Source organism: Schistocerca gregaria, chromosome 1 (assembly GCF_023897955.1).
Source record: "Schistocerca gregaria isolate iqSchGreg1 chromosome 1, iqSchGreg1.2, whole genome shotgun sequence".
NCBI lineage: Eukaryota > Metazoa > Arthropoda > Insecta > Orthoptera > Acrididae > Schistocerca > Schistocerca gregaria.
In genome coordinates this window covers 973,362,336-973,388,640 of record NC_064920.1, presented here as the reverse complement: position 1 = coordinate 973,388,640, position 26,305 = coordinate 973,362,336, and the positions used below count along the sequence as shown (strand labels likewise).

Sequence of the window (26,305 nt, the reverse complement as noted above, 5' to 3'; positions counted from 1 at the left end):
TGGTTGAAACAGCTACAACCGTAAAATATGTAGAAGTAATCATCCAGAACGACTTAAAATGAAATTAGCATGTAAAACAAGTTGCAAGAGAAACAGATGCTAGGCTGAAATTCAGTGGGAAGCATCGTTGAAAGAAGCAGCTCACAGAACATTTGATCGACGGATACTTGAGTGCTGTTTGTCGCTCTGGAACATACAGCACTTTGAATTAGTAGAAGAGAGAGGGAAGATCGAAGGAAAGCTGGAGCGTTTGTTCTCGGGATCGTTTAGGCGAACGAGAGCGTTATGAGATGCTCAACAAACAGCACAGCTAGATGCTTCCATAGAGGCGATGTGCATCATACACGGATTTACTGTTGTAATTCCGGGAGCGCGTATTCCAGAAAGGCACAGGCGACACTTTATTTCCTTCCTAGTACGTCTTCTGAAGTTGCCACGACAATAATAAAGAAAGATTAAATTTTATACGTAAGTTCATTGACAGTCGTTCTTATTCCGTAGTATTCGCAAACAGAACAGGGACAAGGGTAAATGATAGTGCTACCAGAGGCACCTTCCGACACACAGCATAAGGTGACTTGCCGTAAAAAGTGGCAGCGTTCTCAAGTACTGCAGATTTTAAACACAAACCACCCTCACCTATGTCAGCTGCAAGAAACGAATCCGGCAATCGTTGCACACCTGTCCAAAAAGAAAACTTGCTAAGTCTGATATTTAGCATCAAATGCAAGGTGTGACACAATTACATAGACACCAAAACCTTTGTGATCTGTTGTTTCCATACTGTACTTCATTTCCATTTGAGGTTGTTCCCCGGGAGTACATAACAAGTGAACTGACGCTGCTGCGTCTCGAATGTTGATATCATTGTATGTCTACCTTATCTGCTGGGTGTGGCTTGTAGAGGCCAAAGTACACAAGAACAAGGGACAACTGCTTGTCTACTATTTCAATCTCTGTGACACTTGAGTCTGTATCACAATTTCGTCGCGTCGCGTTAGGGCAGTACGATGAATGTCTTCTAGTACAACAAATCTCCTGAACCAAACCTCACATGCTTAGCTTTTTAGTTGCACGTTTCCTTAAGCTGCAGAGCGTTATTACTTCCGGGCGATATCCCACAGCCACAGATGAAAATTTCTTTCGGCTAGGTTCAAATGGCTCTGAGCACTATGGGACTTAACTTCTGAGGTCATCAATGCCCTAGAACTTAGAACTACTTAAACCTAACTAACCTCAGGACATCACACACATCCATGCCCGAGGCAGGATTCGAAACCGCTACCGTAACGGTCGCCCGGTTCCAGACTGTAGCGCCTAGAACCGCTCGGCAACTCCAGCTGGCTTTTCAGCTAGTAAAGCGTTAATACTGATATTGCTATAACAGAAATACGTATAACTTTGGAATGAAATCGAAAAAGACAAGATTACGGGAAGGACTGACTCAGCATACAGAAAAATGAAAACTTTCGATGAAATTGAAAGCGAGGGTGGTAACATCTAGAGCGCAAAGGGCAATTCCATATTTAAATGCAGAGGAGATAGCCGATAGGAGGAAAGAATACGTTGAAGGCCTTACGGCGGGGAGGACTTGTCTCATGACGTGATAGAAGAAGAAACAGGTGTCGATATGGAAGAGATAGAATTAGTCAGACTTTAAATGAACTTTCCAAGACCTGAGTTCAAATTGGAAGGGATAGATAACATTCCATCAGAATTTCTGAAATCGTTGGGTGAAGTAGCAACAAAACGTCGGTGTGTAAAATGTATGTGTCTGGCGGTATATCATCTTATTTCCGGATATACATTATGCACACAATTCCGAAGGTTGCAAGAGCCGACAAGCACGAGAATTGCCGCACAATCACCTTAAGAGCTCGAGCATTCGCTCAAGTTGCTGATAAGAATAATATACATAAGAACGAAAAAGGAAACCGTCAGTTTGGCTTTAGGAAAGGTACAGACACCAGACAGACAGTTCTGAGTTGGGGTTGGTAATGAAAGCAAGACACGTTCATAGGATTTATCGACGTGGAGAAAGCGTTGGACAATGTGAAATGGTGCAAGATGTTCGAAATTCTGAGAAGTATAGGAGTAATTTATAGGGAATGACGGGTAACATACAATATGCAGAAGTGCTCGCATTAAAAAGGTGTAAAACAGAGACGTCATCTTTCACGCCTACTATTCAATCTGTGCATCGACGAAGCAATGGAAGCAAAGGTTCAAGAGTAAGACTAAAATTCAAGATCGAAGTATATCAGTGATAAGATCGCTGATGACATTGCTACGCTGAGCGAAAGTGAAGAAGAATTAAATAATCTGCTGAATGGAATGAACAATTTAATGAGTACAGGATACGGACTGAGAGTAAATCGAAGACAGACGAAGTAATGAAAAAAGTAATGAAAAGTAGTAGAAATGAAAACAGCGAAAAACATAACATCGGGGTTGATGATCATGAAGTAGATGAAGTTAAGGAATTCTGCTACATTGGCAGCAAAATAACCCACGACGATCGGAGCGAAGAGGGCATAAAAAGCAGACTAGCACTGGGAAGAAGGGCATTTATGGCCAAGAGAAGTCTACTAGTATTAAACAAAGGCCTTAGTTTGAGAAATAAATTTCTAAAAGTGTACGTTTGGAGCACAGCATTGTGTGGTAGTGAAACATGGACTGCGGGAAAACCGGAAAAGCAGGGAATCGAATCAGAGATGCAACAGAAGCAAAGACAGGGAATCGAATCAGAAATGCAACAGAATAATGTTGAAAATAAAATAGACTGATAAGGTTAGGAATCGAGGAGGTTCTGCGCAGTTTCGGTGAAGAAATGAATATATAGAAAATACTGACGAGAGAAAGGGACAGGATGGTAGGACATCTGTCAAGATATCACGGAATAACTTCGATTGTATTGGAGAGATCAGTACAGAGTTAAAACTATGTAGGAAAACAGAGATTAGAATACATGCAGGAAATAACTAAAAACGTACGTTGCAAGTGCTACTATGAAGTGAAGAGATGGTTGCACGGGAGAGGAATTCGTGGTGGACAGCATCAAACCAGCCAGAAAAGAAGAAAAAGCGAAGTCGTGATTTTCTTGTTGATTAGCTTCAGGAGTTCCTACTTTTGATTACTGTTCAGTTTCCAACGATAACCTTGAGTGGACTGGGATTAAAATATATATACAACTTTCATCCTTGTACTTTATATTGTAATCACTAAACGGGTATCTGATCAGGCACAATAGTTAATTTCGGAAGTGATGGAACAATCGAATTATCATCACCTTAAGGTACCTGTCTCCGTGGCCGGACTCACTAGGTCATGGCATTACTGTGACGCACCACTTAAAATTAAGCAGTCCGAATCCTGTTAGTGCGTGAATGGTTTATTTTCACAATTGGGTACCAAAGGAGTAGACGTGGCAGCGTTTAGATCTTGGTCCCGTCTGTGCTACAGTGCCCCATTCTAAACGTCGTACCTCTACTATTTGCGTCATAGAGTGCATGTGATTTGTCGAAGGCGGCTTTCCATCATACGGGATTTCACTATGGCACCAGGCTACCCGAGTAGGATGTGTGTTAACACGAGGTGTCTTCGTTCCTTTAAATTCTAGTTCTATATTACAAAGCGACGAAACACCATCACCCATCACAGTTCGTCCATATAGCACATATACGCATTTTACTACCACGATCTGGAATAAAGGACATCTTCTTGCAGTAAGCCACTAGCACAAACTAACATCCTTGTCTTTTTGTATTAGTCAACGACATTCTGGTTCAATCTAATGATCAGCCGTCACTAAAATAAAAAATTGCTGAAGAATCCTGGAGTCTTGGAGGCAAAGTTCCCAATACGGCCTTAGTAGGGAACATGTCAGGGATTTATTGATGGAGGACAAAGTTTTTCTCAAGAATGATGTTAGTGATATCAATTGTTCACACAGACCACAGAAAGAAGTGTTTGAAAGTGTATGTTTTGGGAGTGACATTGAGTAGAAATGAAACGTATAACATACTGCAAAAGGGAATTGGAAGCATTTCAAATCAAGCTCTACATAAAGATTTCGTGAACTATGTGACAGTTCAGGATCATGGTGCACATTTTCACCATCACGAGTTGGGATGGAAGTCATTACAGCATAGACGTTTTTCGTCGCGGCGAGACCTTTTTACGAAATTTCAGTCACCAACTTTCTCTTCCGAATGCGAAAATATTTTGTTGAGCCCAACCTACATAGGTAGGAATGATCATCAAAATAAAATAAGAGAAATCAGAGCTCGAACAGAAAGGTTTAGGTGTTCGTTTTTCCCGCTCGCTGTTCGGGAGTGGAATAGTAGAGAGATAGTATGATTGTGGTTCGATGAACCCTCTGCCAAGCACTTAAATGTGAATTGCAGAGTAGTCATGTAGATGTAGATGTAGATCAATGCGGCCAATGATAAGCCACTGTCCCCCTTCTCCTTCTATGCTCATGTGATAATTAGTCGGTATATTTATCCGCTGATGTTAAAACTAGCTTAAATGTGGTATGTAAACATTGCTGGAAATTTGAATAAACAATTTACCCTAATTTCTAAGACTTTCCCGGCGATGAAGACGCCGAGTTACGACGTCGAAATATCGTGTTGGGAAGACTCGGACCACCGGCAGTACACCCGATTCTACGAGATGACAAATTGCCCTAAGTTAGAAGAACTACCTCATTTGTATTAAGTATACGTAAAAACTTCCTTATTTATCAAATGGCTGGAAATTCAATATACACGGTATTAAAATGGCTGGAAAAAGTAAAATATATTGAAAATAGGTCCTTTATCCAGTGTCATAATGAATAGAAATTCAAATTTCTGTGCAGGGGGTGTCCTAACCCTCCCTTCTTTTACCTTCGCCTCAAATTCTCTCTGAAGTGAAGAAGCTACGAAAGCCGTCTTCCATCTTCCAATTTGTTTTACCTGCGGTTTCAACAAGCGCCCCTGCCCCTCCTTTTTTTTCCTTTATTGTATTTCGATTCCCCCCGAAGGGGGCGGGCTGGCAGCAGCTTATTACGCTGTTCTGCAGGCTACAGCCTTTTTTAAAACGTAAGGAGAAGTTAAGAAACAATAAAGCAGGCGATGAAATGGGGACTTAAATTGTAAAACGGAGGAAAATTGGGGAAAGTTAAAACATAAAGCAAAGCGTTGGCATAGCGAATAAAAATACACAGGATGCAGACAGGTAACGTGGTAGACAGACAATTAAGAAACATGGCGACTGTCTGATTTCTGTTTGCAAGAGTTCTAAAATCACACCCAGCGACAGTATGATGTCCGTTAGCAACACGTCGGAAAAGACACACAACACTGAACACTCACTGTAAACACTGCACTAAAATGTTGGCACAAAGAGGATCCACCATACCCTTGGGCAGGTGGGGGGAGGGGGGGTGGACCTGGACAAATGAGGAGGAGCACAAGAAGGGAGGAGAGGAAAAACGAAAGGAGGGAATAACCAAAGGAGGGTGAGGACTCATAAGGGGGGGAGGGGCAGGGTAGACACGAGAGGGAATGGGAAAAGGCAGAGGAGGGAAATGCAAAAGGACTCGGGGGAGAGAAGAGTGGCAGAGAGAGGGTAGGTGGGGAAAAAGAGGATGGAAGGGGGGGGGGTAGAGGAAGCCCCCAGAAAAGCATGGATGATATGGGGAGAAGGGTGAGGATCACAGTTGACTTCCCCTCCTTTTCGTCTCTCAGTTTTTCTTTTTAACTATTATGACACGGTACGAGATACAGTGGTAGTTGAAGGGTGAAGGAAGGTTATTTTTGCCAGTAGCGCCGCCATGTTCCTCGTTGTTTTAACTCCTTCAGTACTTAACATGTGAAAATGTAGTATAGATACTTTGATTCAGTAGCGTTATCGCTATTACCCTTTTATCAGCCGCGATTAGGAGATTCCTTATCTCTGATGCCGATGTAAGACTACTCAGAACTTTGTACTCGTATGTTCACGCTTGCCCCACAGATGTCACTAGATGTGCAGTAAAAGTAATGCACTGTAGGACATTTTACAAGGTTGGTTGGTTGGTTGTTTGTTTGTTTGGGGAAGGAGACCAGACAGCGTGGTCATCGGTCTCATCGGTGTACGGAAGGATGGGGAAGGAAGTCGGCCGTGCCCTTTCAGAGGAACCATTCCGGCATTTGCCTGCAGTGATTTAGGGAAATCACGGAAAACCTAAATCAGGGTGGCCGGATGTAATGCACTGTATAGAGTTTTACACATGAGCTAGGCACCTACTTCTTACTCTAACTTAATTAAATTTATGCAATGATCCGAACCGCTCACTCCACGCACGTAAAAGCACTTTTTATACATTCAGAATGGCCCATCTTAGTTATTTTAAAATATCAGTAATATGACGCCTGAGAATTACTTTTACGAAAGGGTTTCTGGACATGAGGTAGTGATAGCTACATCTTTGACAAATTATTAAGACATCGTTGTGATAAATTTCACTTCATTTTAACCCCGTAAAGTAGCTAACAAATACTGTAGTTGTCACTGCCTGAAATTCTTCATGCTGAAAGAAGATCGGTCATTCCTTGCTATTCTATATCTGATACCATAAAAGGTGTGCAAATACGAGTTTTATCCCTGAATATGAAACGGTTTTTCCTCACAAATCGTAATTCTATGAGCGTTAGAAATGCAGTCTATTATCTATAGTTTAGGCAGAAGGTTATATATCACAGATACAGTAAAACTACCATGTTTTGTTCAACAAAACAGTGCAGTAATTTACGTCATGAGACATTCTCGCATCGATGCGTCGCCAGATAATCTGGAAAATCTTGATTAAAAATAGAATAGCTTATAACAAGGACTCCGAGAAAAGCAAGGAATGTTTAACGCTACGGTTACTGTGCATTAGTGAAAGGAGAAACTGCGAGTGTAACACGTGACGTAACAGGGACGAGCTGAAGACTGTCGAGAGACATCATTTGTAAATGAAGATATCGAGACGTACTGAAAACCTCTCATATGCCGCTTCCTTGAAGCAGCGGAGATGCGTGACGACTGCAGGAAGGCAAAGCTCCACTTTCAGGATAAAAAGTGTTGTTCTTCGACCTAGGATGATTCATTCTAGAGTAAGTCAGATATTTCGTCATGAATATACTGGTTCGTCATTGTGAAGATTGTCAAGTGGCTGATGCATCACACGTGTTCGTCATTTATGTGACAGCCCGAACTATTTTTAACGTACTGAAACGAGGCCACTTTGCCCTTTGAGTAACAGTGATTTCTGCCTGAAACAACCATTTTCTTAGTTTTTGTTAAAGGACCAATAACACCGTTGCTATTGCAAGACAGACGTGTAGTGGTACACTGAAACACTTGTATGAATGTGGTGCATTGAACCAGTCACTTATAGCGTTCAAAGCAATAGTCGGAGCACATATTTTGCTCCGTGGTTGTACCAGGTTGTGACATGCTGTTTTCGTTTTTCATAGAGGCGTTACTGAGTATATTATTGACAGTGAAAGCAAGTATATCTGAAATTACTGTAACGTAAATTTGAGTTTGTACTTCTACTGTTAGGATTGTTTTCGAAAGAAGAACAGTGGAGCAGTACGTAATTGTGCTACAAATTTATCAAATTTAGGTCGATGTTTGCTCGTTATTTAGGACTACAAATCGTTCTATATATTATGGATTCATGGACGTTTCTAGATGTGTGATGTTGTCTAGGAACTAACCTTCAAATATATCTCATGAAATAACAGCTGGATGAAAACTATATGCATCAGTGATCTCAAAATGAAACCACAACTTTAAAATGATTTATTGATTACTTTTGCCAATTTCTTCTTTTACTCGTTGCTTATTATGATGAGAAAGAACAATTTTGTGAAAAAACTGGAATTAATTTTTTGTTTTTAATGTTGTTGAGACTCGAAGGGTTAATAACGAGCAACTTTTCATTACTCCTAAATCTGCAATACGGAGTGAGCTTGTCACTTGTCTTGTCGGGCTGTCTGTTAGCGTGTTGATTGCAAAATGCGGACACAATGCAGATCATTGGGCTGCGAGCAATGAGGGTGACGGAACAAGGGACACTACGTCAGTAGTGTGCGGCAAGTTGGGAATATATAAACGCCGCTGGCTCACTCTACTAAAAACAATAGTAAGGCGACTGCTCGCGATAAGCAAAACAAAAAATTGGCGACAAAAAAGGGGGTTGAGAAAATCACTCGCGTAGAACGGAAAACCGGGTTCGAGCCTCGCACGGGCACTAATTTTCACTTGTAGGCACTGAATTTATTTTAAGGCCGATTGTGTCTGAGATCGGATTTCAATTTTTGTCATGTCAAATTCATTATTTTCATCAAAGTTCTTTTGCAAAATATTTTATCCACTTCCATTCTCACAATCATTTTTGAATGTTAATGGAATACATATTTCAGTTCAACGTTCTCATTTATTTAACAAATGAAGAAATCAATGATGTGTCCTCATGCTTGTAATAAAAGGCAGCAGCCACAAAATGAACACAGGTACATATCTGAGAACTGAAAACTTTCGTCTCATTTTGGCCAACGGTAACGATTATACAACCGCTAACGGAGGAGCGAGAACTAAGAAGCGAGAATCGGGAAACGAGAACTTAGAAACAATAACTGAGAAGTGAGAACGGAAAACTGAGAGTTTAGAACGAGAACTGATTAGCGAAAGCTAAGAAACGAGATCCGAACACGAGAAATTTTATATGGTAGTCGTCGTACAAACACTTAAAATATAAATTCTTGTTGAATTGGGAACAAAATACGCAGAAGAAGATTTAAACGAAAAAAGGGATTACAAATAGAACAAAATTCATGCAAAATTAGGAAAATAAATATTGATTGTGATAATATGGACAAAAATATAAAATGATAAAACATAGAAATTAAATCAAAGTTAAATTAAACGTAAAATCTCATGGAGAAATATTCCAAATTTAAAAAAAGAATGGAAAGAAAAAAGAATGCAAATAAAAAAGTGAATATGATGATTAAAATTACGCAACAAAGGATTAGAAATAAAGGTTACGTTTAAGCCAAATAATTGATTAGAAATAGTGATCAAAGCCACTTCCTTAAAGGAGCCACTTCCTTAAAGGTTTAAATTCATTTCAGTAAAGATTTAGTTATACGTATTTCAAAGCACACAATGAAATTCGAGCCTACTGCCTTCAGTTTATCAGCATTACAATTTAATCTCCTGCGCTACGCAGCCGTTCTGGATACAACTGTTAACTTTAAAATATTACAAACTATCAGTTAAATGTCACATTAACTGTGATTAAGCCAGACGTAGTACTATAAAAGCTTGTGTCAACAATTTTATGATGCTATAAAACGAGAACTGAAAAGAACAACGAGAACACTTTATAATCGAGAAGTTTGCCGTTCTCGGTTTGTCCATTAGTGTAGTCACTCTTTCGATGGGTCAGGCGCACGCTTTTCTAGTCATCATCTTGGAGCACACCCTATCAAGAAGATCCCATTTTCAAGCACAAGGAAGCTTATGAACATCCCACTCTGATGTAATATAGGGAGATGCATATTGCTCTGCGCATCACGTTTAGCTGCTTTAAAATCAGGATTGCTGGATTACCGGAAGTGCAAATTTTTCGGCACCTGCGATCTAGAGGTAGCGTCTTTGATTATTGATCCGGGTTTCGAACCTGCTCCGCTTAAATTTTGAATAAAAATCATAAAATCGTCAGCAGTTGTAACTGAAGACTTCCGGCATAAGAAGTCACCCTCATTCAGCCAACGTCCTTGTCAAAGAGGGCGGAGGTGCGTACAGAGGAACAGAGCACCCTCTTGATCTTGGGGTGGGAAACTGCCCCTAAAGGCCGAAGAATTAGCAACGATCAGCGGCATGGGAAGGCAGAAGCGAATGGGAACCACTGCATTAAAGACACATCATGTGCATCCACAGGACATGTGGCCTCTAATTGAAAAAGTTTTATGTTCTCTCCATTGGCAGAAGATCCCGGAATAGTATCCCATTCGGATCTCCGGGAGGGGTCTGCCAAGGGGGAGGTGATCACGAGAAAATTATTGGAAACCAACGTTACGATAACGTTCTACGAGTCGGGGCCGTGGAATACCAGAAGTCTTAACGTGCTAGGTAAGCTAGAAAAACTGAAAAGGGAAATGCTATGGCTCAGTCTAGATATTGTTGGGATCACTGAAGTGGAAAGAAGACAAGGATTTCTTGTCAGATGAGTATAAGGTAATATCAGCAGCAGAAGAAAATGGTATAACAGGAGTAGGACTCCTTATGAATAGGAAGGTAGGACAGATATTGATTTACAGTGAACAATTCAGTGACTGGGTTGTTCTCATAGGAATCGACAGTAAATCAACACCGACAATGAGGGGTCAGGTATACAAACCGACATTGCAAGCCAAAGACGAAGAGATAGAGAAAGTATATTAGGATATTGAACGGCTAATTCAATACATAAAGGAAGATGAAAATCTGATAGTCATGAGGTATTGGAGTGTGGTTGCAGGTACAGGAGCAGAAGAAAGGGATTACGTGAGAATATGGGCTTGGTTCAAATGGCTCTGAGCACTATGGAACTTACCATCTGTGGTCATCAGTGCCCTAGAACTTAGAACTACTTCAACCAAACTAACATAAGGACATAACACACATCCATGCCCGAGGCAGGATTCGAACCTGCGACCGTAGCAGTCGCGCGGCTCCGGACTGAGCTCCTAGAACCGCGAGACCACCGCGGCCGGCTATGGGCTTGGTACTAGGAATGACAGAGTAGAAAGACAAATCGATTTCCGCAGTAAATTTCAGCTAGTGGCAGCGAATACTGTGTTCAAGTATCAAGGGAAGATGAGCAATACTTGGAAAAGGCCGGGAGATACTGGAACACGTCAGTTAGGTCACATCATGGTCAGGCAAAGATTCCGAAATCAGATACTGGACTACGAGGCGCACCTAGGAGCAGAATAGACTCAGTTCAAAATTTAGTAGTGGTAAAGAGTAGGCTGAAATTTAAGAGCAGAATAATCAATGGCCAAAGAAGTGGGATACAGAAATGCTAAGAAACACGCTTGAAGTTCTCTGCGGCTAATAGACACTGAGATAGGGAATAGCTCAGTAGGCATTTCAGTTGAAGAGCAATGGACGTATCGAAAAAGGGCATTCACAGAAGCTGGAAAGAAACACGTAGGTCAAAAATAGTAGCTGCGAATAAATACAAGAAATGCTCCAGCTGATCGATCAAAGGACGTACAAAAATGTTGGAAATTCAGGAATACAGACATATAATTCACTTAGGAATGGAATAAATAGGAAAAACAGGGAAGCTGCAGCAAAAAATATGAAGAAATCGAAAAAGAAATGATCGTCGGAAGGAATACAGGAAACTTGAAACAACCTTTGATGAAATTAAAAGCATGGGTGATAACATTAAGAGTGCAACGGGAATTCCACTGTTCAGTGCAGAGGAGAGAGCGGATAGGTGGAAAATTAGGCCTCTAGGAGGAGAAGAAACAGGAGTCGATATGGAAAAGATTGGGTATCCAGTGTCAGAACTAGAATTTAACAGAGCTTTAGAAGACTTAAGATCGAATAATGCAGAAGGGATAGATAACATTCCATCAGTATTTCTAAAATCATTGGGGGAAGTGGCAACAAAGCGAATATTTACATTGGTGAGCAGAATGTGTGTGTCTGGCGATATACCACCTGATTTTAGGAAAAAAAACTTCCATACAATTCCCAAGATTGAGAGAGCCGACAAGTGCGAGAATTATCGCACAATCAGCTTAACAGCTCATGCAAGCAAGTTGCTGATAACAGTAACTTGCAGAAGTATGGAAAATAAAAATGAAAATCTGTTGGATGAGGATCGGTTTGGCTTCAGGGAAGTTAAAGGCACCGGAGAGGTAATGCTGACATTGAAGTTGATCACGGAAGCAAGACTGAAGAAAAATCAAAACACGTTCATAGGATCTGTCGATGTGGAAAAAGCGTTAGACAGTGTAAAATGGTGCAAGATATTCGAAATACTGAGAAAAATAGCGGTAAGGTATGGGGAAAGGTGGGTAATAACATGTACAAGAATCAAGTGGGGACAATAAGAGTGGGAGACGACGAACAAAGTGATTGGATAAAAAGATGTAAGACAGGGATGTAGTCTTACGCCTCCAGTGTTCAATCTAAACATCGAAGATGCAAGGATGGAAATGAAAGAAAGGTACAACAGTAGAATTAAAATTCAGAGTAAAAAGATATCAACGATAAAATTCGCTGATGACGTTGGTACCCTGGGCGAAAGTGAAGAAGAATTACAGGATCCTATTGAATGGAATGATCAGTCTAATGAGTACAGAATATGGAGTGAGAGTAAATCGAAGGAAGACGAAGTAATGAGAGTTAACAGACATGAGAACAGCGAGAGACTTAACATCAGGATTGGTGATCACGAAGTAGATTAAGTTATGGAATTCTGCTACCTAGGCGGAAAAATAACCCATGAGCGCCGGAGCATGGAGGAGATAAATGCAGACTATCACTGGCAAAAATGGCAATCCTGACCAAGAGAATCAAATACAGTATCAAATATAGGCCGGCATCTGAGGGAAAACTTCTGGGAATGTACTTTTGGAGAACGGCATTGTGTAGTAGTGGAATATGCACCTTTGGAAAAACAAGAAAAGAAGAGAATCGAAGCATTTTAGATGCGGTCTTACAAAAGATTGCTGAAAATTAGGTGGGCAGATAAGGTAAGGTTCAAAAAATGGTTCAAATGGCTCTGAGCACTATGGGACTTAACATCTTAGGTCATCAGTTCCCTAGAACTTAGAACTACTTAAACCTAACTAACCTGAGGACATCACACACATCCATGCCCGAGGCAGGATTCGAACCTGCAACCGGAGCAGTCCCGCGGTTTCGGACTGAGCGCCTAGAACCGCGAGACCACCGCAGCCGGCGATAAGGTAAGGAATGAGGAGTTTCTCCGGAGAATCGGCGAGGAAGGGAATATATAGAAAACACCGACATAAAGAAGAAACAGAACGGCAGGAGGTCTGTTAAGACATCAGGGAATAACTTTCATGGTACTAGAGGGAGCTGTAGAGGTAAAAAACTGTAGAGGAAGGCAGAGATTGGAATACATACAGCAAATAATTGAGGATGTAGGTTGCAAGTGCTACTGTGAAATTGTGATAAATGTTCGACTTAGCTCCTGTTCTGTAACATGTGTGATTCGAATATGCGTCAAATCAGAGGCAAGGGTTGAATTATGTGTTTGATTTTGCTTTCAGTTTCACCTCAGTGAATGTAATATACCTACATATATTCAGTAATTTCTTTCGCTTATTCCTGAGTCACAAAACTGCCATGACATCCGTGTTACAGTTTTGAGTTAAACCGCTCATCGAGCTGATTTGGTCATAAAATGTATATGTTTTGCGACGCATACACGGGCTTTTCGTTGACTTCAGTGGATTCACTTCTACGAGAGTTACTAGCCTTTGTTTGACAACGACCTAGGCCGTAAACAGAGATTTTATTGATTCACCGACCTATTCAATTTGCTACACAGACAAACGTTCTATGCTGTAAATCATCTGAATGATTTACCAAATGAGTTTGTAACACTATAGCTCTAATACTCCAATGATTTATTTTGGTTTTGTTTCTTTTAATACTACATCGTTAAGCTTCTGTAAATGTTTTTGATTGAATAGATAACTCAGAACTGTATACTCCTTTCTTTGTAAGAACTTTGATGTCTTGATTTGATTCTATGCAAAGTAGTGTATCTGTCATTTAAATTTTTTGTCCCATTTGGAGGGAACAAAACTTACTATACATAATTGTAATTTCTGTGTGAATAATTTTTTGTAGAAATGTCAGTATGTGCAAATATTCTGTTTTATTGAATGAATTTGGTTGCTGTTATGTAAACTGCTGATCCTCACTTAGGGTTCTTAGTTAGTTTGTATGTAAAAGGTGTTGTGGGTCCCCTCAGGAACGGAACTGTGTAGCGCGCGCAAATTGTAGTTGGCCTAGGTAGAAAAGGTGGAACAAGAATCAGTCGGGGACGAGCTACGAGTCGGGACGAGTTACCAAACTGTGAACTGCCATGTAAATGTTGCATATTGTGCTGGTCCCGAGACAGGATTTTTTTTTAATTTTTTTTTTTTTTTTTGCTACTTTTCAATGCCTCGGATGGATGGATAAATAGCTGGAACTATTCTGGAATTTGTATCTATCATCGGCACCAAGAAATGACAGAGTCCAGCAATTCTACCTGCAAATCCACCCACCAAGATGCAGTTGCCACCACATTGCGCAATCACTTTATCGGAATGCTAGAATAATGTACAGTGAAGGATCAGCTCATCGGATGTTTTAGTGTGCACAAATATAAGGTAACTTATAACTGAATTTATGTACCTACCTTGATTTTTTTCCTTATCATAACACCTCTCAGGTTCCTCTCCGTTTGAACTAAAGTGATTACCGAGTGTCCCTACTGAAATAACATTAAAGACCAGTGTTTTTGCGAATTAATGCCTCTTGAACATAGTAAAAAGAAAGTTAAAGTTAATGTGGCACGAGAGTGAGTTAAAGTTAATGATGCTTGCTGAAAATAATTTTCCTAGTAAAACTGATTATTAAAGTATTGTTGCGAAATTCAAATAAAGAGTTCTTAAGACTGAGGCTTATAAAGTTTTGCTTAGTAAATGATCACATTACTGCCTGTTGTAAATCGCAAAAGGTGAGTCAGTATCTTACATATATGTTAATTTTGTCTCTCGCTGTAGTAAAAGTGGAAAACTGCAGTTGTGAAACGTTATATACTCATGTTTGCTGTTTGTCTATCTTATGTATTGGAAGTGCATATTGTTAATATAACAGGATCCACAGTTTGTCTATTGTGTTAATGCTAGGTAACAAGTAATGGGAAAACCACTAATTATGAAAAACATCATTTCTTTATTCAAATGATAGTGAGAAGTAACCTGTTAGTGGATTCCAATTAACTTTCATTTTAAATAGTAAAGTATTTAACTGAGAGAGACTTAACCTATATCCAATTAATGATTCTGCAGTGAATAGTAATAATAACGTTATAAAGACCATTCAGTTTGTGTAAGCCCTGAAAGAAATAGTGTGTTTCGGTACCTGTTATAATTTTGCAAATAGTTTGTGCTGCTCTAACTGTTAGTTTAAATCTTACCGTAAACATACGTATGTGTCAAGAGTTCAGTGCACTCGCGTGTGACAAAGTATAGGTTGTGCTTATACATTCAAGTTATTAATAACTATTTTCTTGAAAGAGAATGTTTATCATTCTCTTGCCTAGTTAGGCTGCCGACGGTTTTCTTTATCCGTTGAACAGTGTAGATAGGCAAAATTTTGACTTTCATTTCCGATAAGCCACCTCCGGTAGGTACAACACGGTCAACATAACAAAATTCCTCTCATAGGGTAACACTGCTCCGTTGCTTAATACCATAACTGCTTTAACAAGATAGTTTTATTTCACGACCTGATTTCAACTTTAAGGTTATGGTATAGCAGTAGCACACAGGCAGTAGTGTTATAAGTTGTTTATGCTATAATCTAAATTTAATGTAAGAGATTAGCTGGTACTGGTTATGGACGAATCGTTAAAACTTTGTTTTTCCTGAATGGTTCAGTAAAACTAAGTATGACGATACTATGTAGAGCTTCTTTCACAGATGCGTCCGGATGGGAGGCGTCGGAGCGATAAAAAAGACACACCTATTCAGAATGAGCTGGACATAGATATGGATGCGGCTACTTATACTAATTGCTTAGATTTACCTCAGTCGCTTCTCGAGTTTTCCTTGCTGATTTTTCATACGATATCACAGATAAAACCAATGAAGAAGAAACTTTTGAAACATGTTAGGTCGATGACTGACGATGGTATGTATTAATTTCATCACAATACATCTGCTAGATAAAATGCGAAGTCGTATATGATCTCATCAAAATGACAGACATAATCCACCCATCGAAATCCAACACGTGTAAAACAGGCGCCATGAAGAGAATTGCACTTATTCTCGGGAGAGCGGTGTGCTGACCACATATCCCTCCGTATATGCCTAAGGGCTGAGGATGACAGGGCGGGCGGTCGGTACCGTTGAGCCTTCAAGGCCCGTTGGGACGGTGTTTGTTATACTGTAACCAACACACTAGATAATACAAACTTGCTATCTTTAGTAGAGACGGAACTTGCAGTTTACAAACAATGGGACATGTGCACTTCAGATCAACATTACAAAATTGTTTCTTAATGAACGTTTTCATGGCGAGTCAGTGCACGGAAATGTCTCGGGGTTCTTGCCGCGTCATTTTGCAATGAGTTTGCGTTGTCTCGAAAAGTAAACCCTCTTCTACCACCTCCTGGAAAGTGGACGGGGGAAGTGAATACACTGCGATGCGTCACAGACATTGAAAAATGAGGCGAGAAGCCCAAGAAAATGTTATTACAATATTTTTATTTGTAGTTTTAAATCTCGAAAGGAAAAATTACAACCAGCTACACTTTTAGAATGAATTAATTATTTCTACGGTAAAATGCATCAGCCATCCAGGAAATGTGACTGGTTGTAGTTTTTTCTCTAGCGATATTTGAGATGACAGCCGCGGGGTTCTCAAACCATGGTGGGTAAAATAATATAGTTCATTCGCAGTTTTTCAATCTGCACATAAAGAAATAAAAATAATTAATAACGATCTGAAAGAGACTACAACTTTACCCAAATACAAATAAAACAGCATTTGCTGCATTTTCTATGTTCTATTCTCCTTTCATCAGTTCACCTGTTACGTTTTATGCTTCAGTTTGTGCATCGAAATTGCATTAGCTAAGCAATAAGGTGCGAAGGAACAATGAGATCACGAAAAGCAGGCAGTGAACCGATCATTTTTGTTTTTTATGACACTTCCGTGATTTCGCACCAGATGCTAAATTTGTGTATCTAATATGCAAAGTATCCTCATCGACTAATCCTTAATAAACGGTAAAAGATATCGAAACAGGATTTTCCAGAAATGGTAAAAAGTGAAGACGTGAATATTTAGATGTTCAGTAATCGGAAAGTTTATACTTCTTGAGATTTTCGTGTCATTATGGTTGGTTGATTTGAGGGACGGTACCAAACGTGTCATTATGCTTTCTTAATGAAATAATATGCACTTGCAACGTTATTCCCAAGAATAGTTCTTCGATACATTCTTACATGACTACTGGACGTCAACCTGCAATTTGTCGGGAGTCTCTGGCTTCACATCACGTTTTTCAACTATTTATGAGAATATTTTTTCTGCCAAGAGCACCAAAACTGAAACTTCCTCAGCTTAAAACTGTTCTACACTGCGACAGCCGACCTCGGTGGCGACGCGGTTTAGGCGCTGCAGTCCGGAACCGCGCGACTGCTACGGTCGCAGGTTCGAATCCTGCCTCGGACATGGTTGTGTGTGATGTCCTTAGGTTAGTTAGGTTTAAGTAGTTCTAAGTTCTAGGGGACTGATGACCATAGATGTTAAGTCCCACAGTGCTCAGAGCCATTTTGAGTTCTGTCACAAGTCCAAACCTTTCTTCTATGTCAACTGTTAATGAAATATTAGAAACGACTTGAAAAAGAAGAAATGATAGTCAAGAAAAAGATGCTTGTCAATTGTGAATAGATCATGTACTCTTCATACCGATTTTCTTTGGATTTGTGCAGAACGCTGTAAGATTGATAGCCTAATTCTGGTATTCAGCAAAAGTTATGTGCACTATATTTTCATTCGGCGTGTCACATTTTATAACTGTATACTGGATACTTTTCAAATACAAGTCTTAAATACTCGATATGTTACGCGACAGAGGTTCTAAGTAGAAGCAATGTGATCTTTTGTTGCAAGCAGCATTGTCGTTGCATTAGGATTCTGTGAAAAGAGAGTGAATCGGCGTTGGTGACGGTACTAAGCGGCCAGGAAATTATTAGCAGAGCACAGAGGTTGTTGAATTTTGGAAATATGATTTGGTAGAGATCAATTTGAAAAATGTGAAGTTTTCAGGTAAGGTGGTTGTTGTTATGCTTGCCTGCACGTAATCTATGATGTGCTTGAAAAAGGGAAATATTTAGTTAAATTTTTCTTTATTGTTTTAGGTTAGTTAGTTTGAGGGTCGAGAAGAGATCTAGTAAGATTATCTGTTCACATGGCTTGCACTCAGAAGATAGAGATTTTCGATTTCAATAATTAATTTTACGGCAGTCATGTTTTTTGTACAAAAAGAGTGATTGTTGTAAAGCTGATTGCGATTTTTCAAGGAATCAGAGTTTCGATATAGTTTTTAAATTCTGGTTTCTTTTCATTTATTCAATAAAATATTTTCCACCATCTCCTCACGAATTTCATTTTCCAGTTATGTTTGTCGCAACATTGTACTTCGTGGAACACAGTGATTAAATTATGATGAGCTTAGCATAGCTGAATGGTTTAAAATTGTACTGAGCAAGGCGTTCTTTCCTTTAGCTAGACTGTTTTAGGCTTCATATTTTCTGTTTGTCGCGCGAAGTGGCCGCGTGGTTAGAGGCACCATGCACGGATTGCGAGTCCTCCCTCGAGCATGGATGTCTGTGTTGTTCATAGCATAAGTTACTTTAAGTAGTGTGTAAGTCTAGGGGCCGATGACCTCAGCAGTTTGGTCCCTTAGGAATTCACACACATTTGAAATTTTTTTTCTTTTCTGTTCACCAAAAAAAATGGCTCTGAGCATTAAGGGACTTAACATCTTAGGTCATCAGTCCCCTAGAACTTAGAACTACTTAAACCTAAGTAACCTAAGGACATCACACAACACCCAGCCATCACGAGGCAGAGAAAATCCCTGACCCCGCCGTGAATCTAACCCGGGAACCCGGGCGTGGGAAGCGAGAACGCTACCGCAAGACCACGATATGCGGGCTTCTGTTCACTAGTTTCTAGTAGTACCGAGCTTCCGTTGGCGCAAGTAAGACATAAAAATGTTTAACAACACAGCTGGAACACAAAAAGATCATTTACAGTTAAGCTCTGCGTTTCAAAATTGTTATCAGGTTCGGTTTAGGTAAAGTGAGTTATATTGTACTTTTTTGACAGACAGATTATTTTTTGCAAATCAGCTTTACATTCGCATGTGAATCATTTAATGTTTGTAATTTTATTTAGACAATTTTTCTACGTAAATTGTATCGAAGCATTTTGATCCGTTGTTCTTTCAAAATTTGTTTTATAATTTTATGTAGTATTTTTATTCTGTTAGCACTGTACGTTGGAATTACAACTCTCTTGCTGTACTTGAGACGTGGCGCCTTATAACGCTCCTGTCTAGAGACTGTGTATCGGGAGAATGACATGTGTGCACAGTGACAGATGGTCTGATGCGGCTTCAGTCGAGTACGTAGTTCAAATTTTCATCTGCTAGAGGACAGTAGCGGACAGGACTAAACAGAAAGAACTAAAATGTAGTTAAGACTTTTGGCCAACAGAGTCCAGTGGTGCACAGAGTCATTCAAGAAAAAAGTCAAGGGAATGTTTTTGTGAATTGTTCTGTTCATTTCTTGAAGGTTATTTAAAAAAATGGCTCTGAGCACTATGGGACTTAAATTCTTTGGTCATGAGTCCCCTAGAACTTATAACTACTTAAACCTAACTAACCTAAGGACATCACACAAATCCATGCCCGAGGCAGGATTCGAACCTGCGACCGTAGCAGTCGCGCGGTTCCGGACTGCGCGCCTAGAACCGCTAGACCACCGCAGCCTGCGAAGGTTATTTATATATTTATAATTGTACAGTTTTATATATGCTTTTAGTAGTGTGAATGATGCGTGAATGTGGTCTAAAGTAAATATGTAGATCATTGTTGTACTGATGACCGCTGTTCGAACTAGTGTGAGAAAGTCTTAAGACAGTGTGAATGCAGACGACGGCGAAATTTGTATCATATGTTAAGTACGTTTATGGTAAAAGGAAAGCTAATTAGAGTGAAACTGAAAATATTTAATAACGTAAAGTATCAACAAAATATCAGAGCGTTAAATATTTATTTCGAGAAAAAGTACAGTTAGAAACTGTTATTTGTTGATTGTTTAGTCATGAAAAGCGCAGACTAACGTGGGTGAATATTATTTTCCTTTTGGCCTTAGAGAAAACTGCCCAATCAGAACGGAACCTTCTTCGCGCGTCTTTTCTCTTGGAGATATAGAATGCTCACAGCAGTCTAAGGAGTCGGAGCCCAGCTCCGAAGGAAGTTATAGTTTGCCGGTTTTAGTTGAGCTACATGTTTGAAAAGTGTTTTAACGTCAAGGCATATTTATTCCGGTGTATCTTTTAGAAAGTATGCATTTTTTAAGTAATTTTGTGAATGAGGAAAGAGTAATTCCGTGTGGCACATTGAGCAGATAGGTCACTAAATACAAACTTGAGTGCATTAGGCACAGATAAACTTAATAATGATTTAAGAACAAACCGCGCTTAGTAGCTGTTCGGATTTCGGGAGATACGTAACCACAAACTTGCTAACGTGAATGAAACGGTTTGTGCATGTGTGTGTTACGATTAGCACGGTCTTAGCAGTAAACGCGTACATCTCTAGGTTCAGAATATACTGACGTTTTGCCAGTATTTCCACCTTTCATTCAAAATTAGGACATTTCGCGATTGTTAGAATAGTTACGTTGTATGCAGCCTGGTGCGAGTTGTAGTACGGTAGGTTTCTGCTCGGCTTTCCTACCGGTTATCTGCTGCAACGAGTTAACAGGTAGGCCCAGGCAATGGAACGAATGTAACCGCGCCGCCTCATACCGCGCAATGTAGAATTTCACAGGACAGCTTACCTATTTCACAGTTTTATATTTCCTAATTAATTCGTTAAACGTTAATTCTAATACAGTTATGCAGTTTTATATAGTTTTGTCAATTTCATATCTCAGATAGCTTTTACGTAATTGCACCACTTGCATTGTTCGCGATTAGAAAACCGACACACACGAACTAGAAAGCTCAGTTTAGTTCTGTTTTAGTTCACAACAATCAAACTCTTTTAATACTGTGAACACACGTTACAACGTTTAGATGCCGATTAAAATGTTCTGCCAAGCCTAACTGAAATATGCATTTTGTCGTAGGACTTTTCATTATAATTAAACAATGTATCTAATTAAAATTGATCTCTTGTATCATAGACGTAAAAGAAAATCGCAACACCAAGAAGGAATTGTGCGACATAAACGAAAGTTGGTAGGCGTGTTTCTACATTTGAAAGATGGTGTCCATTCAGATTTCCCACCAGTCACTTGAGAATGGTGCTAGTGGAGCCACTATGAGGATACAAATCAGGTTTGCTTCAAATACACGTCGTAATGGTCGAGAACGATAATTACTTTTGAGAATGGACGTGGTGACATGGGGTTAGACATGATGCCTTTAAGGCAACATAGACGCCATTATCACCACCTCACTGAGTTTGAGCGAAGTCGTGTAATAGGGCTACGAGATGCTGGATGTTCCTTCTGTGAGACTGCAGAAAGACTTGGCAGAAATGTAGCCACTGTATATGATTGCTGCCAGCGGTGGTTTCGAGAATGTGTAATCGCAGTTGCACCGGGCTCCGAACGGTCACTTGGCAGAACCAGGAGGGACGACCATCGTGTCCGGCGCATGGCTCTGCCGCATCGTACTGCATCTGCGGCAACAATCTCACCAGCAGTTGGCACCACAGTGACACAAGGAATCGTTACTGATCGGTTACCTCGAGGACACTTCCGAGCCAGACGCCCTGGTAGCGTGCCTTCGACTGACCTCAAACCACCGCCGTTTGCGACTTCAGTAGTGTCAAATGAGAGCTCACTGGAGGGCACGGTAGAGGTCTGTCGTGTATTCTGATGAAAGCTGGTTTTGTCTCGGTGCCAGTGACAGCCAAGTGTTGGTTAGAAAGGGGCCAGTTGAGAGCCTGCTACAGCGTGAATGCATGCTAGACACACTGGACCTACACCTGGAGTTATGGTCTAGGATACGATTTCGTATGACTGCAGGGCCACTCTCGTGGTTTTCCCCAATCTCTTGATTCGACCTATCGTGCTGCCATTCAAGAACAGCTTTCCATTGGATGTTTGCCGGCCGCGGTGGTCTCGCGGTTCTAGGCGCGCAGTCCGGAACCGTGCGACTGCTACGGTCGCAGGTTCGAATCCTGCCTCGGGCATGGATGTGTGTGATGTCCTTAGGTTAGTTACGTTTAAGTAGTTCTAAGTTCTAGGGGACTGATGACCACAGCAGTTGAGTCCCATAGTGGTCAGAGCCATTTGAACCAATTTTGAACCATTGGATGTTTTCCAGCAGAATAACGCTCGACCCAACATGCTCTACAGTGTCTACATGTTGCCTTGTCCTGCTCTATTACCAGATTTGTCCCCAGTCGAGAACATAGGACATCATTGGACGACAACTCTAGTGTTATCCACAATGAGAAATAAAAGTTCCTGTATTGACCGACCATATGCAACAGGCATGGAAGTCCATCCTCCAACCGTTGTTAACGTATCCGCATTTCACATTTGCCATTATTTATTTTCAAAATGGTTCAAATGGCTCTGAGCACTATGGGACTTAACATCCGAGGTTATCAGTCCCCTAGAACTTAGAACTACTTAAACTTAACTAACCTAAGAACATCACACACATCCATGCCCGAGGCAGGATTCGAACCTGCGACCGTAGTAGTAGCGCGGTTCCATACTAAAGCGCCTAGAACCGCTCGGCCACCGTGGCCGGCATTATTTATCTCGTGCTTACATTAATCTTTGATCTAGCCATGTTAATCGCTTAAATATGTTACCTAGACAAATGTATTTCCGAATTTTCATTACTCTATATTAGGCTAGTTATTTTTTGTTGTTACGATTTTTTCCGTCATTGTAGTAGCTTCCGTCATTTAATCATTATATTTTGACAACATGCTGGTGCTCTCTAGCAATATGTTCTTCATCACAACAAAAGTGTAATGAAACTGCAGCAAGTAGAACGCCGCCAGACAGAAATACCGCAACAGCAAGTTGAAGCTACCTTGCAGTGCGGCCTCCTTTGCGCATGCGACAACGTGCCCGCCGTGTCCTGCGCTCAGACTGTAACATGACGTCTCTAATCTGTAAGGCCAACTCGTATTTCTCTCGCGTTAGCAGTCGCTGCGCGACCTACAGCGACGGATCCGCGGCCCAGCTGCAGCTCTGCTTTCGTGACGCAAACGCCCTACTGCCGGCAGACAAGCTCCGCGGCGCATCCCGTGTTGATACAGCCGCCACGCGCCGCTCCAGGTAAACAATGAACAGCACTGCCGGCCGGTCCACGGCGCTGTTTCGACAGACAGGTTGCGCTTCATTAAGTGTCTGCTTAGCAGTTCGTGACCTAGTAATTAAGAAGTTCCGAAGCTGCAGTCCCTTGGTCAGAGAATGGCTTCGCCAGTACTCAATAGAACAGAGTCACTTATGGACACATCGTCGTGACCTGTTGGATAATTTTCAGGACACACGTTCTCGGGATTCGTAGGGATGATTTCATACTCTCTTAATGGTGTACGCATTACATTCTGGACGTTAAGTATTAGGTATTATGTATATATGCAGACTCAACCGACGAATCAAGGACGGGATTTGAACCCACATCTCTTCCTCCTTAGGCTGATGCGCTAACCACTACGCAACCCTGGCACTGTGGCTTTGCACAGCTGCACGCACTACACTACTACACCTCAATCGAAATTCTCATTCACTCCTCAGCCCACTCGAGAATGTCTCTGGAACCATGTAGTTTCATTTGATCATTAGGTATTACCTCCTCGGACATCGATGTCGGCGATTCGACGAAACTCGGGTAAAGAATCGGAAATGGTATTGCATTTCACCTTAGTTACAGTAATAAGATCAAAGTTGGGATTATACTATGCTACTATACAGTGCATGTTTGTGTAATATTACACAAGCGCTCCGGCATTTTCCAGTGTGTAGTCTCGTGTTTCATGGCTGAAATACGAGCATTCTTCTGCAATTAGGGTCAGGCATGAGTCATGGCAACGGCTTGCTGTGATGATGCCGACCTTCTACAGTAAACCTCGCAGGTTTCCTCAGTAGCAAAGGCCGTATAAAAGTGAAACGTAAGTTTTTAACAGACATATAAATAGATTAAGGCTGAAGTAAAACATTTCCTGAAGTTCGATTGTTCGTAGTGAATCACTTTTCGTCTTCGGATTGAGCAACTACTGACTTTTCATGACAGGAACAATTTTTATTAGTCCTTGTTCCAGCATTAATTGATATTAGTGTAGCAGTTCAAATTTAGTTTTAGCAGCACTATATTTGTCGATGTTACAGGCTGCAGGCTAAGACATTTCTTCTGTCATTTCTGATTAATTATCGTCAGAATTGAGTGTCGTTCATTGTGCGTGCTGTGCTCTGCACTGCGCTGTAGACCGTTTACTATATTTCGTGGGAAAATTAGAAAAAAAGTAAGAATAGTCAAACAGCAGGTACTTTTAATCATAACACTCCAATACGTACTGTCTAGATTCCGTTAATAGCACGATGGTTCATTAGAAGGCAACTAGGACTCACTCTTTAATGTTTGCGTAAAATTTAAGCTGAAATTGGTGCAAGGCAATGCGGCGATTAGAAATTTGAACTTCTCTTTTGGGGACGAGCGCAGTTCAGAATACCTTCCGAGCATAGAGATTACGATATGCTGTGATTTCCCAAAATCACTTACGGCGAATCCTGAGATAGCTTATTTTACAAACCTACGTACGATTTCCTCTCCATCCTTATTCAGTTGCTGCGCGAGATGGCACAGCGCTTTGGACACTGGTCTCACTCTCTGCAGAATGGTTGTTTAAATCCGTCTCTCTGTCCAGCTGTTCCGATTTATGTTTTCCGAGGTTCCCTAAAACGATTAAGGCGAGTGCTGGAACGGTTCCTCTAAAGCGAAAAAAGCCGATATCCTTTCTCATATTGCCCCAATTTCAGCTTCTGCTGGGTCACTGATGACCTCATCATAGACAGGATGTTAAACACTAATCCTCCTCCCTCTTTATCCTTACGCAGCTCTGCGTCTCCAACAGCAACGGTGTCTCGTGATGTATTACAAATGTCCTTCCTTTCTTAGCACCAAATCCTGCATTCTGGAGACTAATCTACTTCTGTGTGAACCTTGCCAGAAATAGAATGGTTTTGCACCAAGTGAAAAGTACAACTTACTCATGTTAATGACTCCCGCATAATGATAGTGATGGATTTCTGTGAATAACACAGTTAACCAATGAAGACAAGTAGAAAAGAACGAAAACGAATAGAGATTTCTGTGAATAATACAGTTAACGAATGAAGACAAGTAGAAAAGAACGAAAACGAACATAGAATTTGGATCGTGCATATTGGTACGTACTCCATTGATGGTGACGTTCTCGTCAGTAACGGCCAATGCAGCGAACTCGAACATGTTGACGACCAGCTTGAGCCGCCCGCCTTCCTTGTTGCGCCATATCCAGTGAGGGATGTAGAAGGCGAACGCCTGCAGAAACAGCACGAACGGCACCCACTGGTAGTAGGCGTGTCGAATGATGGGTTCGCCCTCCACGTATGGTCCCACACCAGGCAGCGGCGCACCGCTCAAGACGGACGAAGGGTCCAGGTGGCGGACCACGGTGTACGTGCTCGTGAAGAAGCAGAACGTCTCGATCACGTTGTTGGGGATGGCTTTGTCGTTGACGCAGCGGATGTGCTCGCCGATGTACTGGCGGCTTGTGACCAGGATCGTGCACACGAGCAGCAGCAAGAAGGTGACGCGGTAGTGCAGCTTGAAGACGAGGTTGTCGATGCTGACGAGCTTCGGCTTGATGTTGACATTCTTGGCGATCGAGGCGAACGTGTTGATCATGGTGTCGGCTGGTGCGGCCGAGCTGCGCGCACCGCGGGTGTCTACGGCTCACTGATAACGCGGCCGAGAGCGCAGCCTCCGCGCCGCTCAGAACCTATCGTTGTCCCAGCGTAAACTCACACGTCACTACCCCGTAAAGGCGGTGGAAATAACTCGGTAAGCGTGACGAACACACAGACGCCCGACGTTCTTCGAACATTACTGACCGTGACTGCATACGATATGCTGTATCTAATCCCTGTAGAATGAGTCGATTTGTTCTGAATGGTACGCGGTAATGAAATCTTTCGACTAACTGTAGTAC

At 41.2% G+C, this 26,305-nt stretch overlaps 1 protein-coding gene across 1 annotated transcript in view; it reads right to left on the bottom strand.

Annotated features, from left to right (window-relative positions):
• LOC126276967 (innexin inx7) overlaps positions 1-26,065 on the bottom strand; it is a 163,640-nt gene extending 137,575 nt beyond the window's left edge. The window contains exon 1 of the mRNA XM_049977320.1: positions 25,510-26,065. Within this exon, the coding sequence (XP_049833277.1) occupies positions 25,510-26,001 (492 nt within the window). The 5' untranslated portion in view covers positions 26,002-26,065. The remainder of the gene's footprint in view (positions 1-25,509) is intronic.
• Positions 26,066-26,305: the final 240 nt, after the last annotated feature.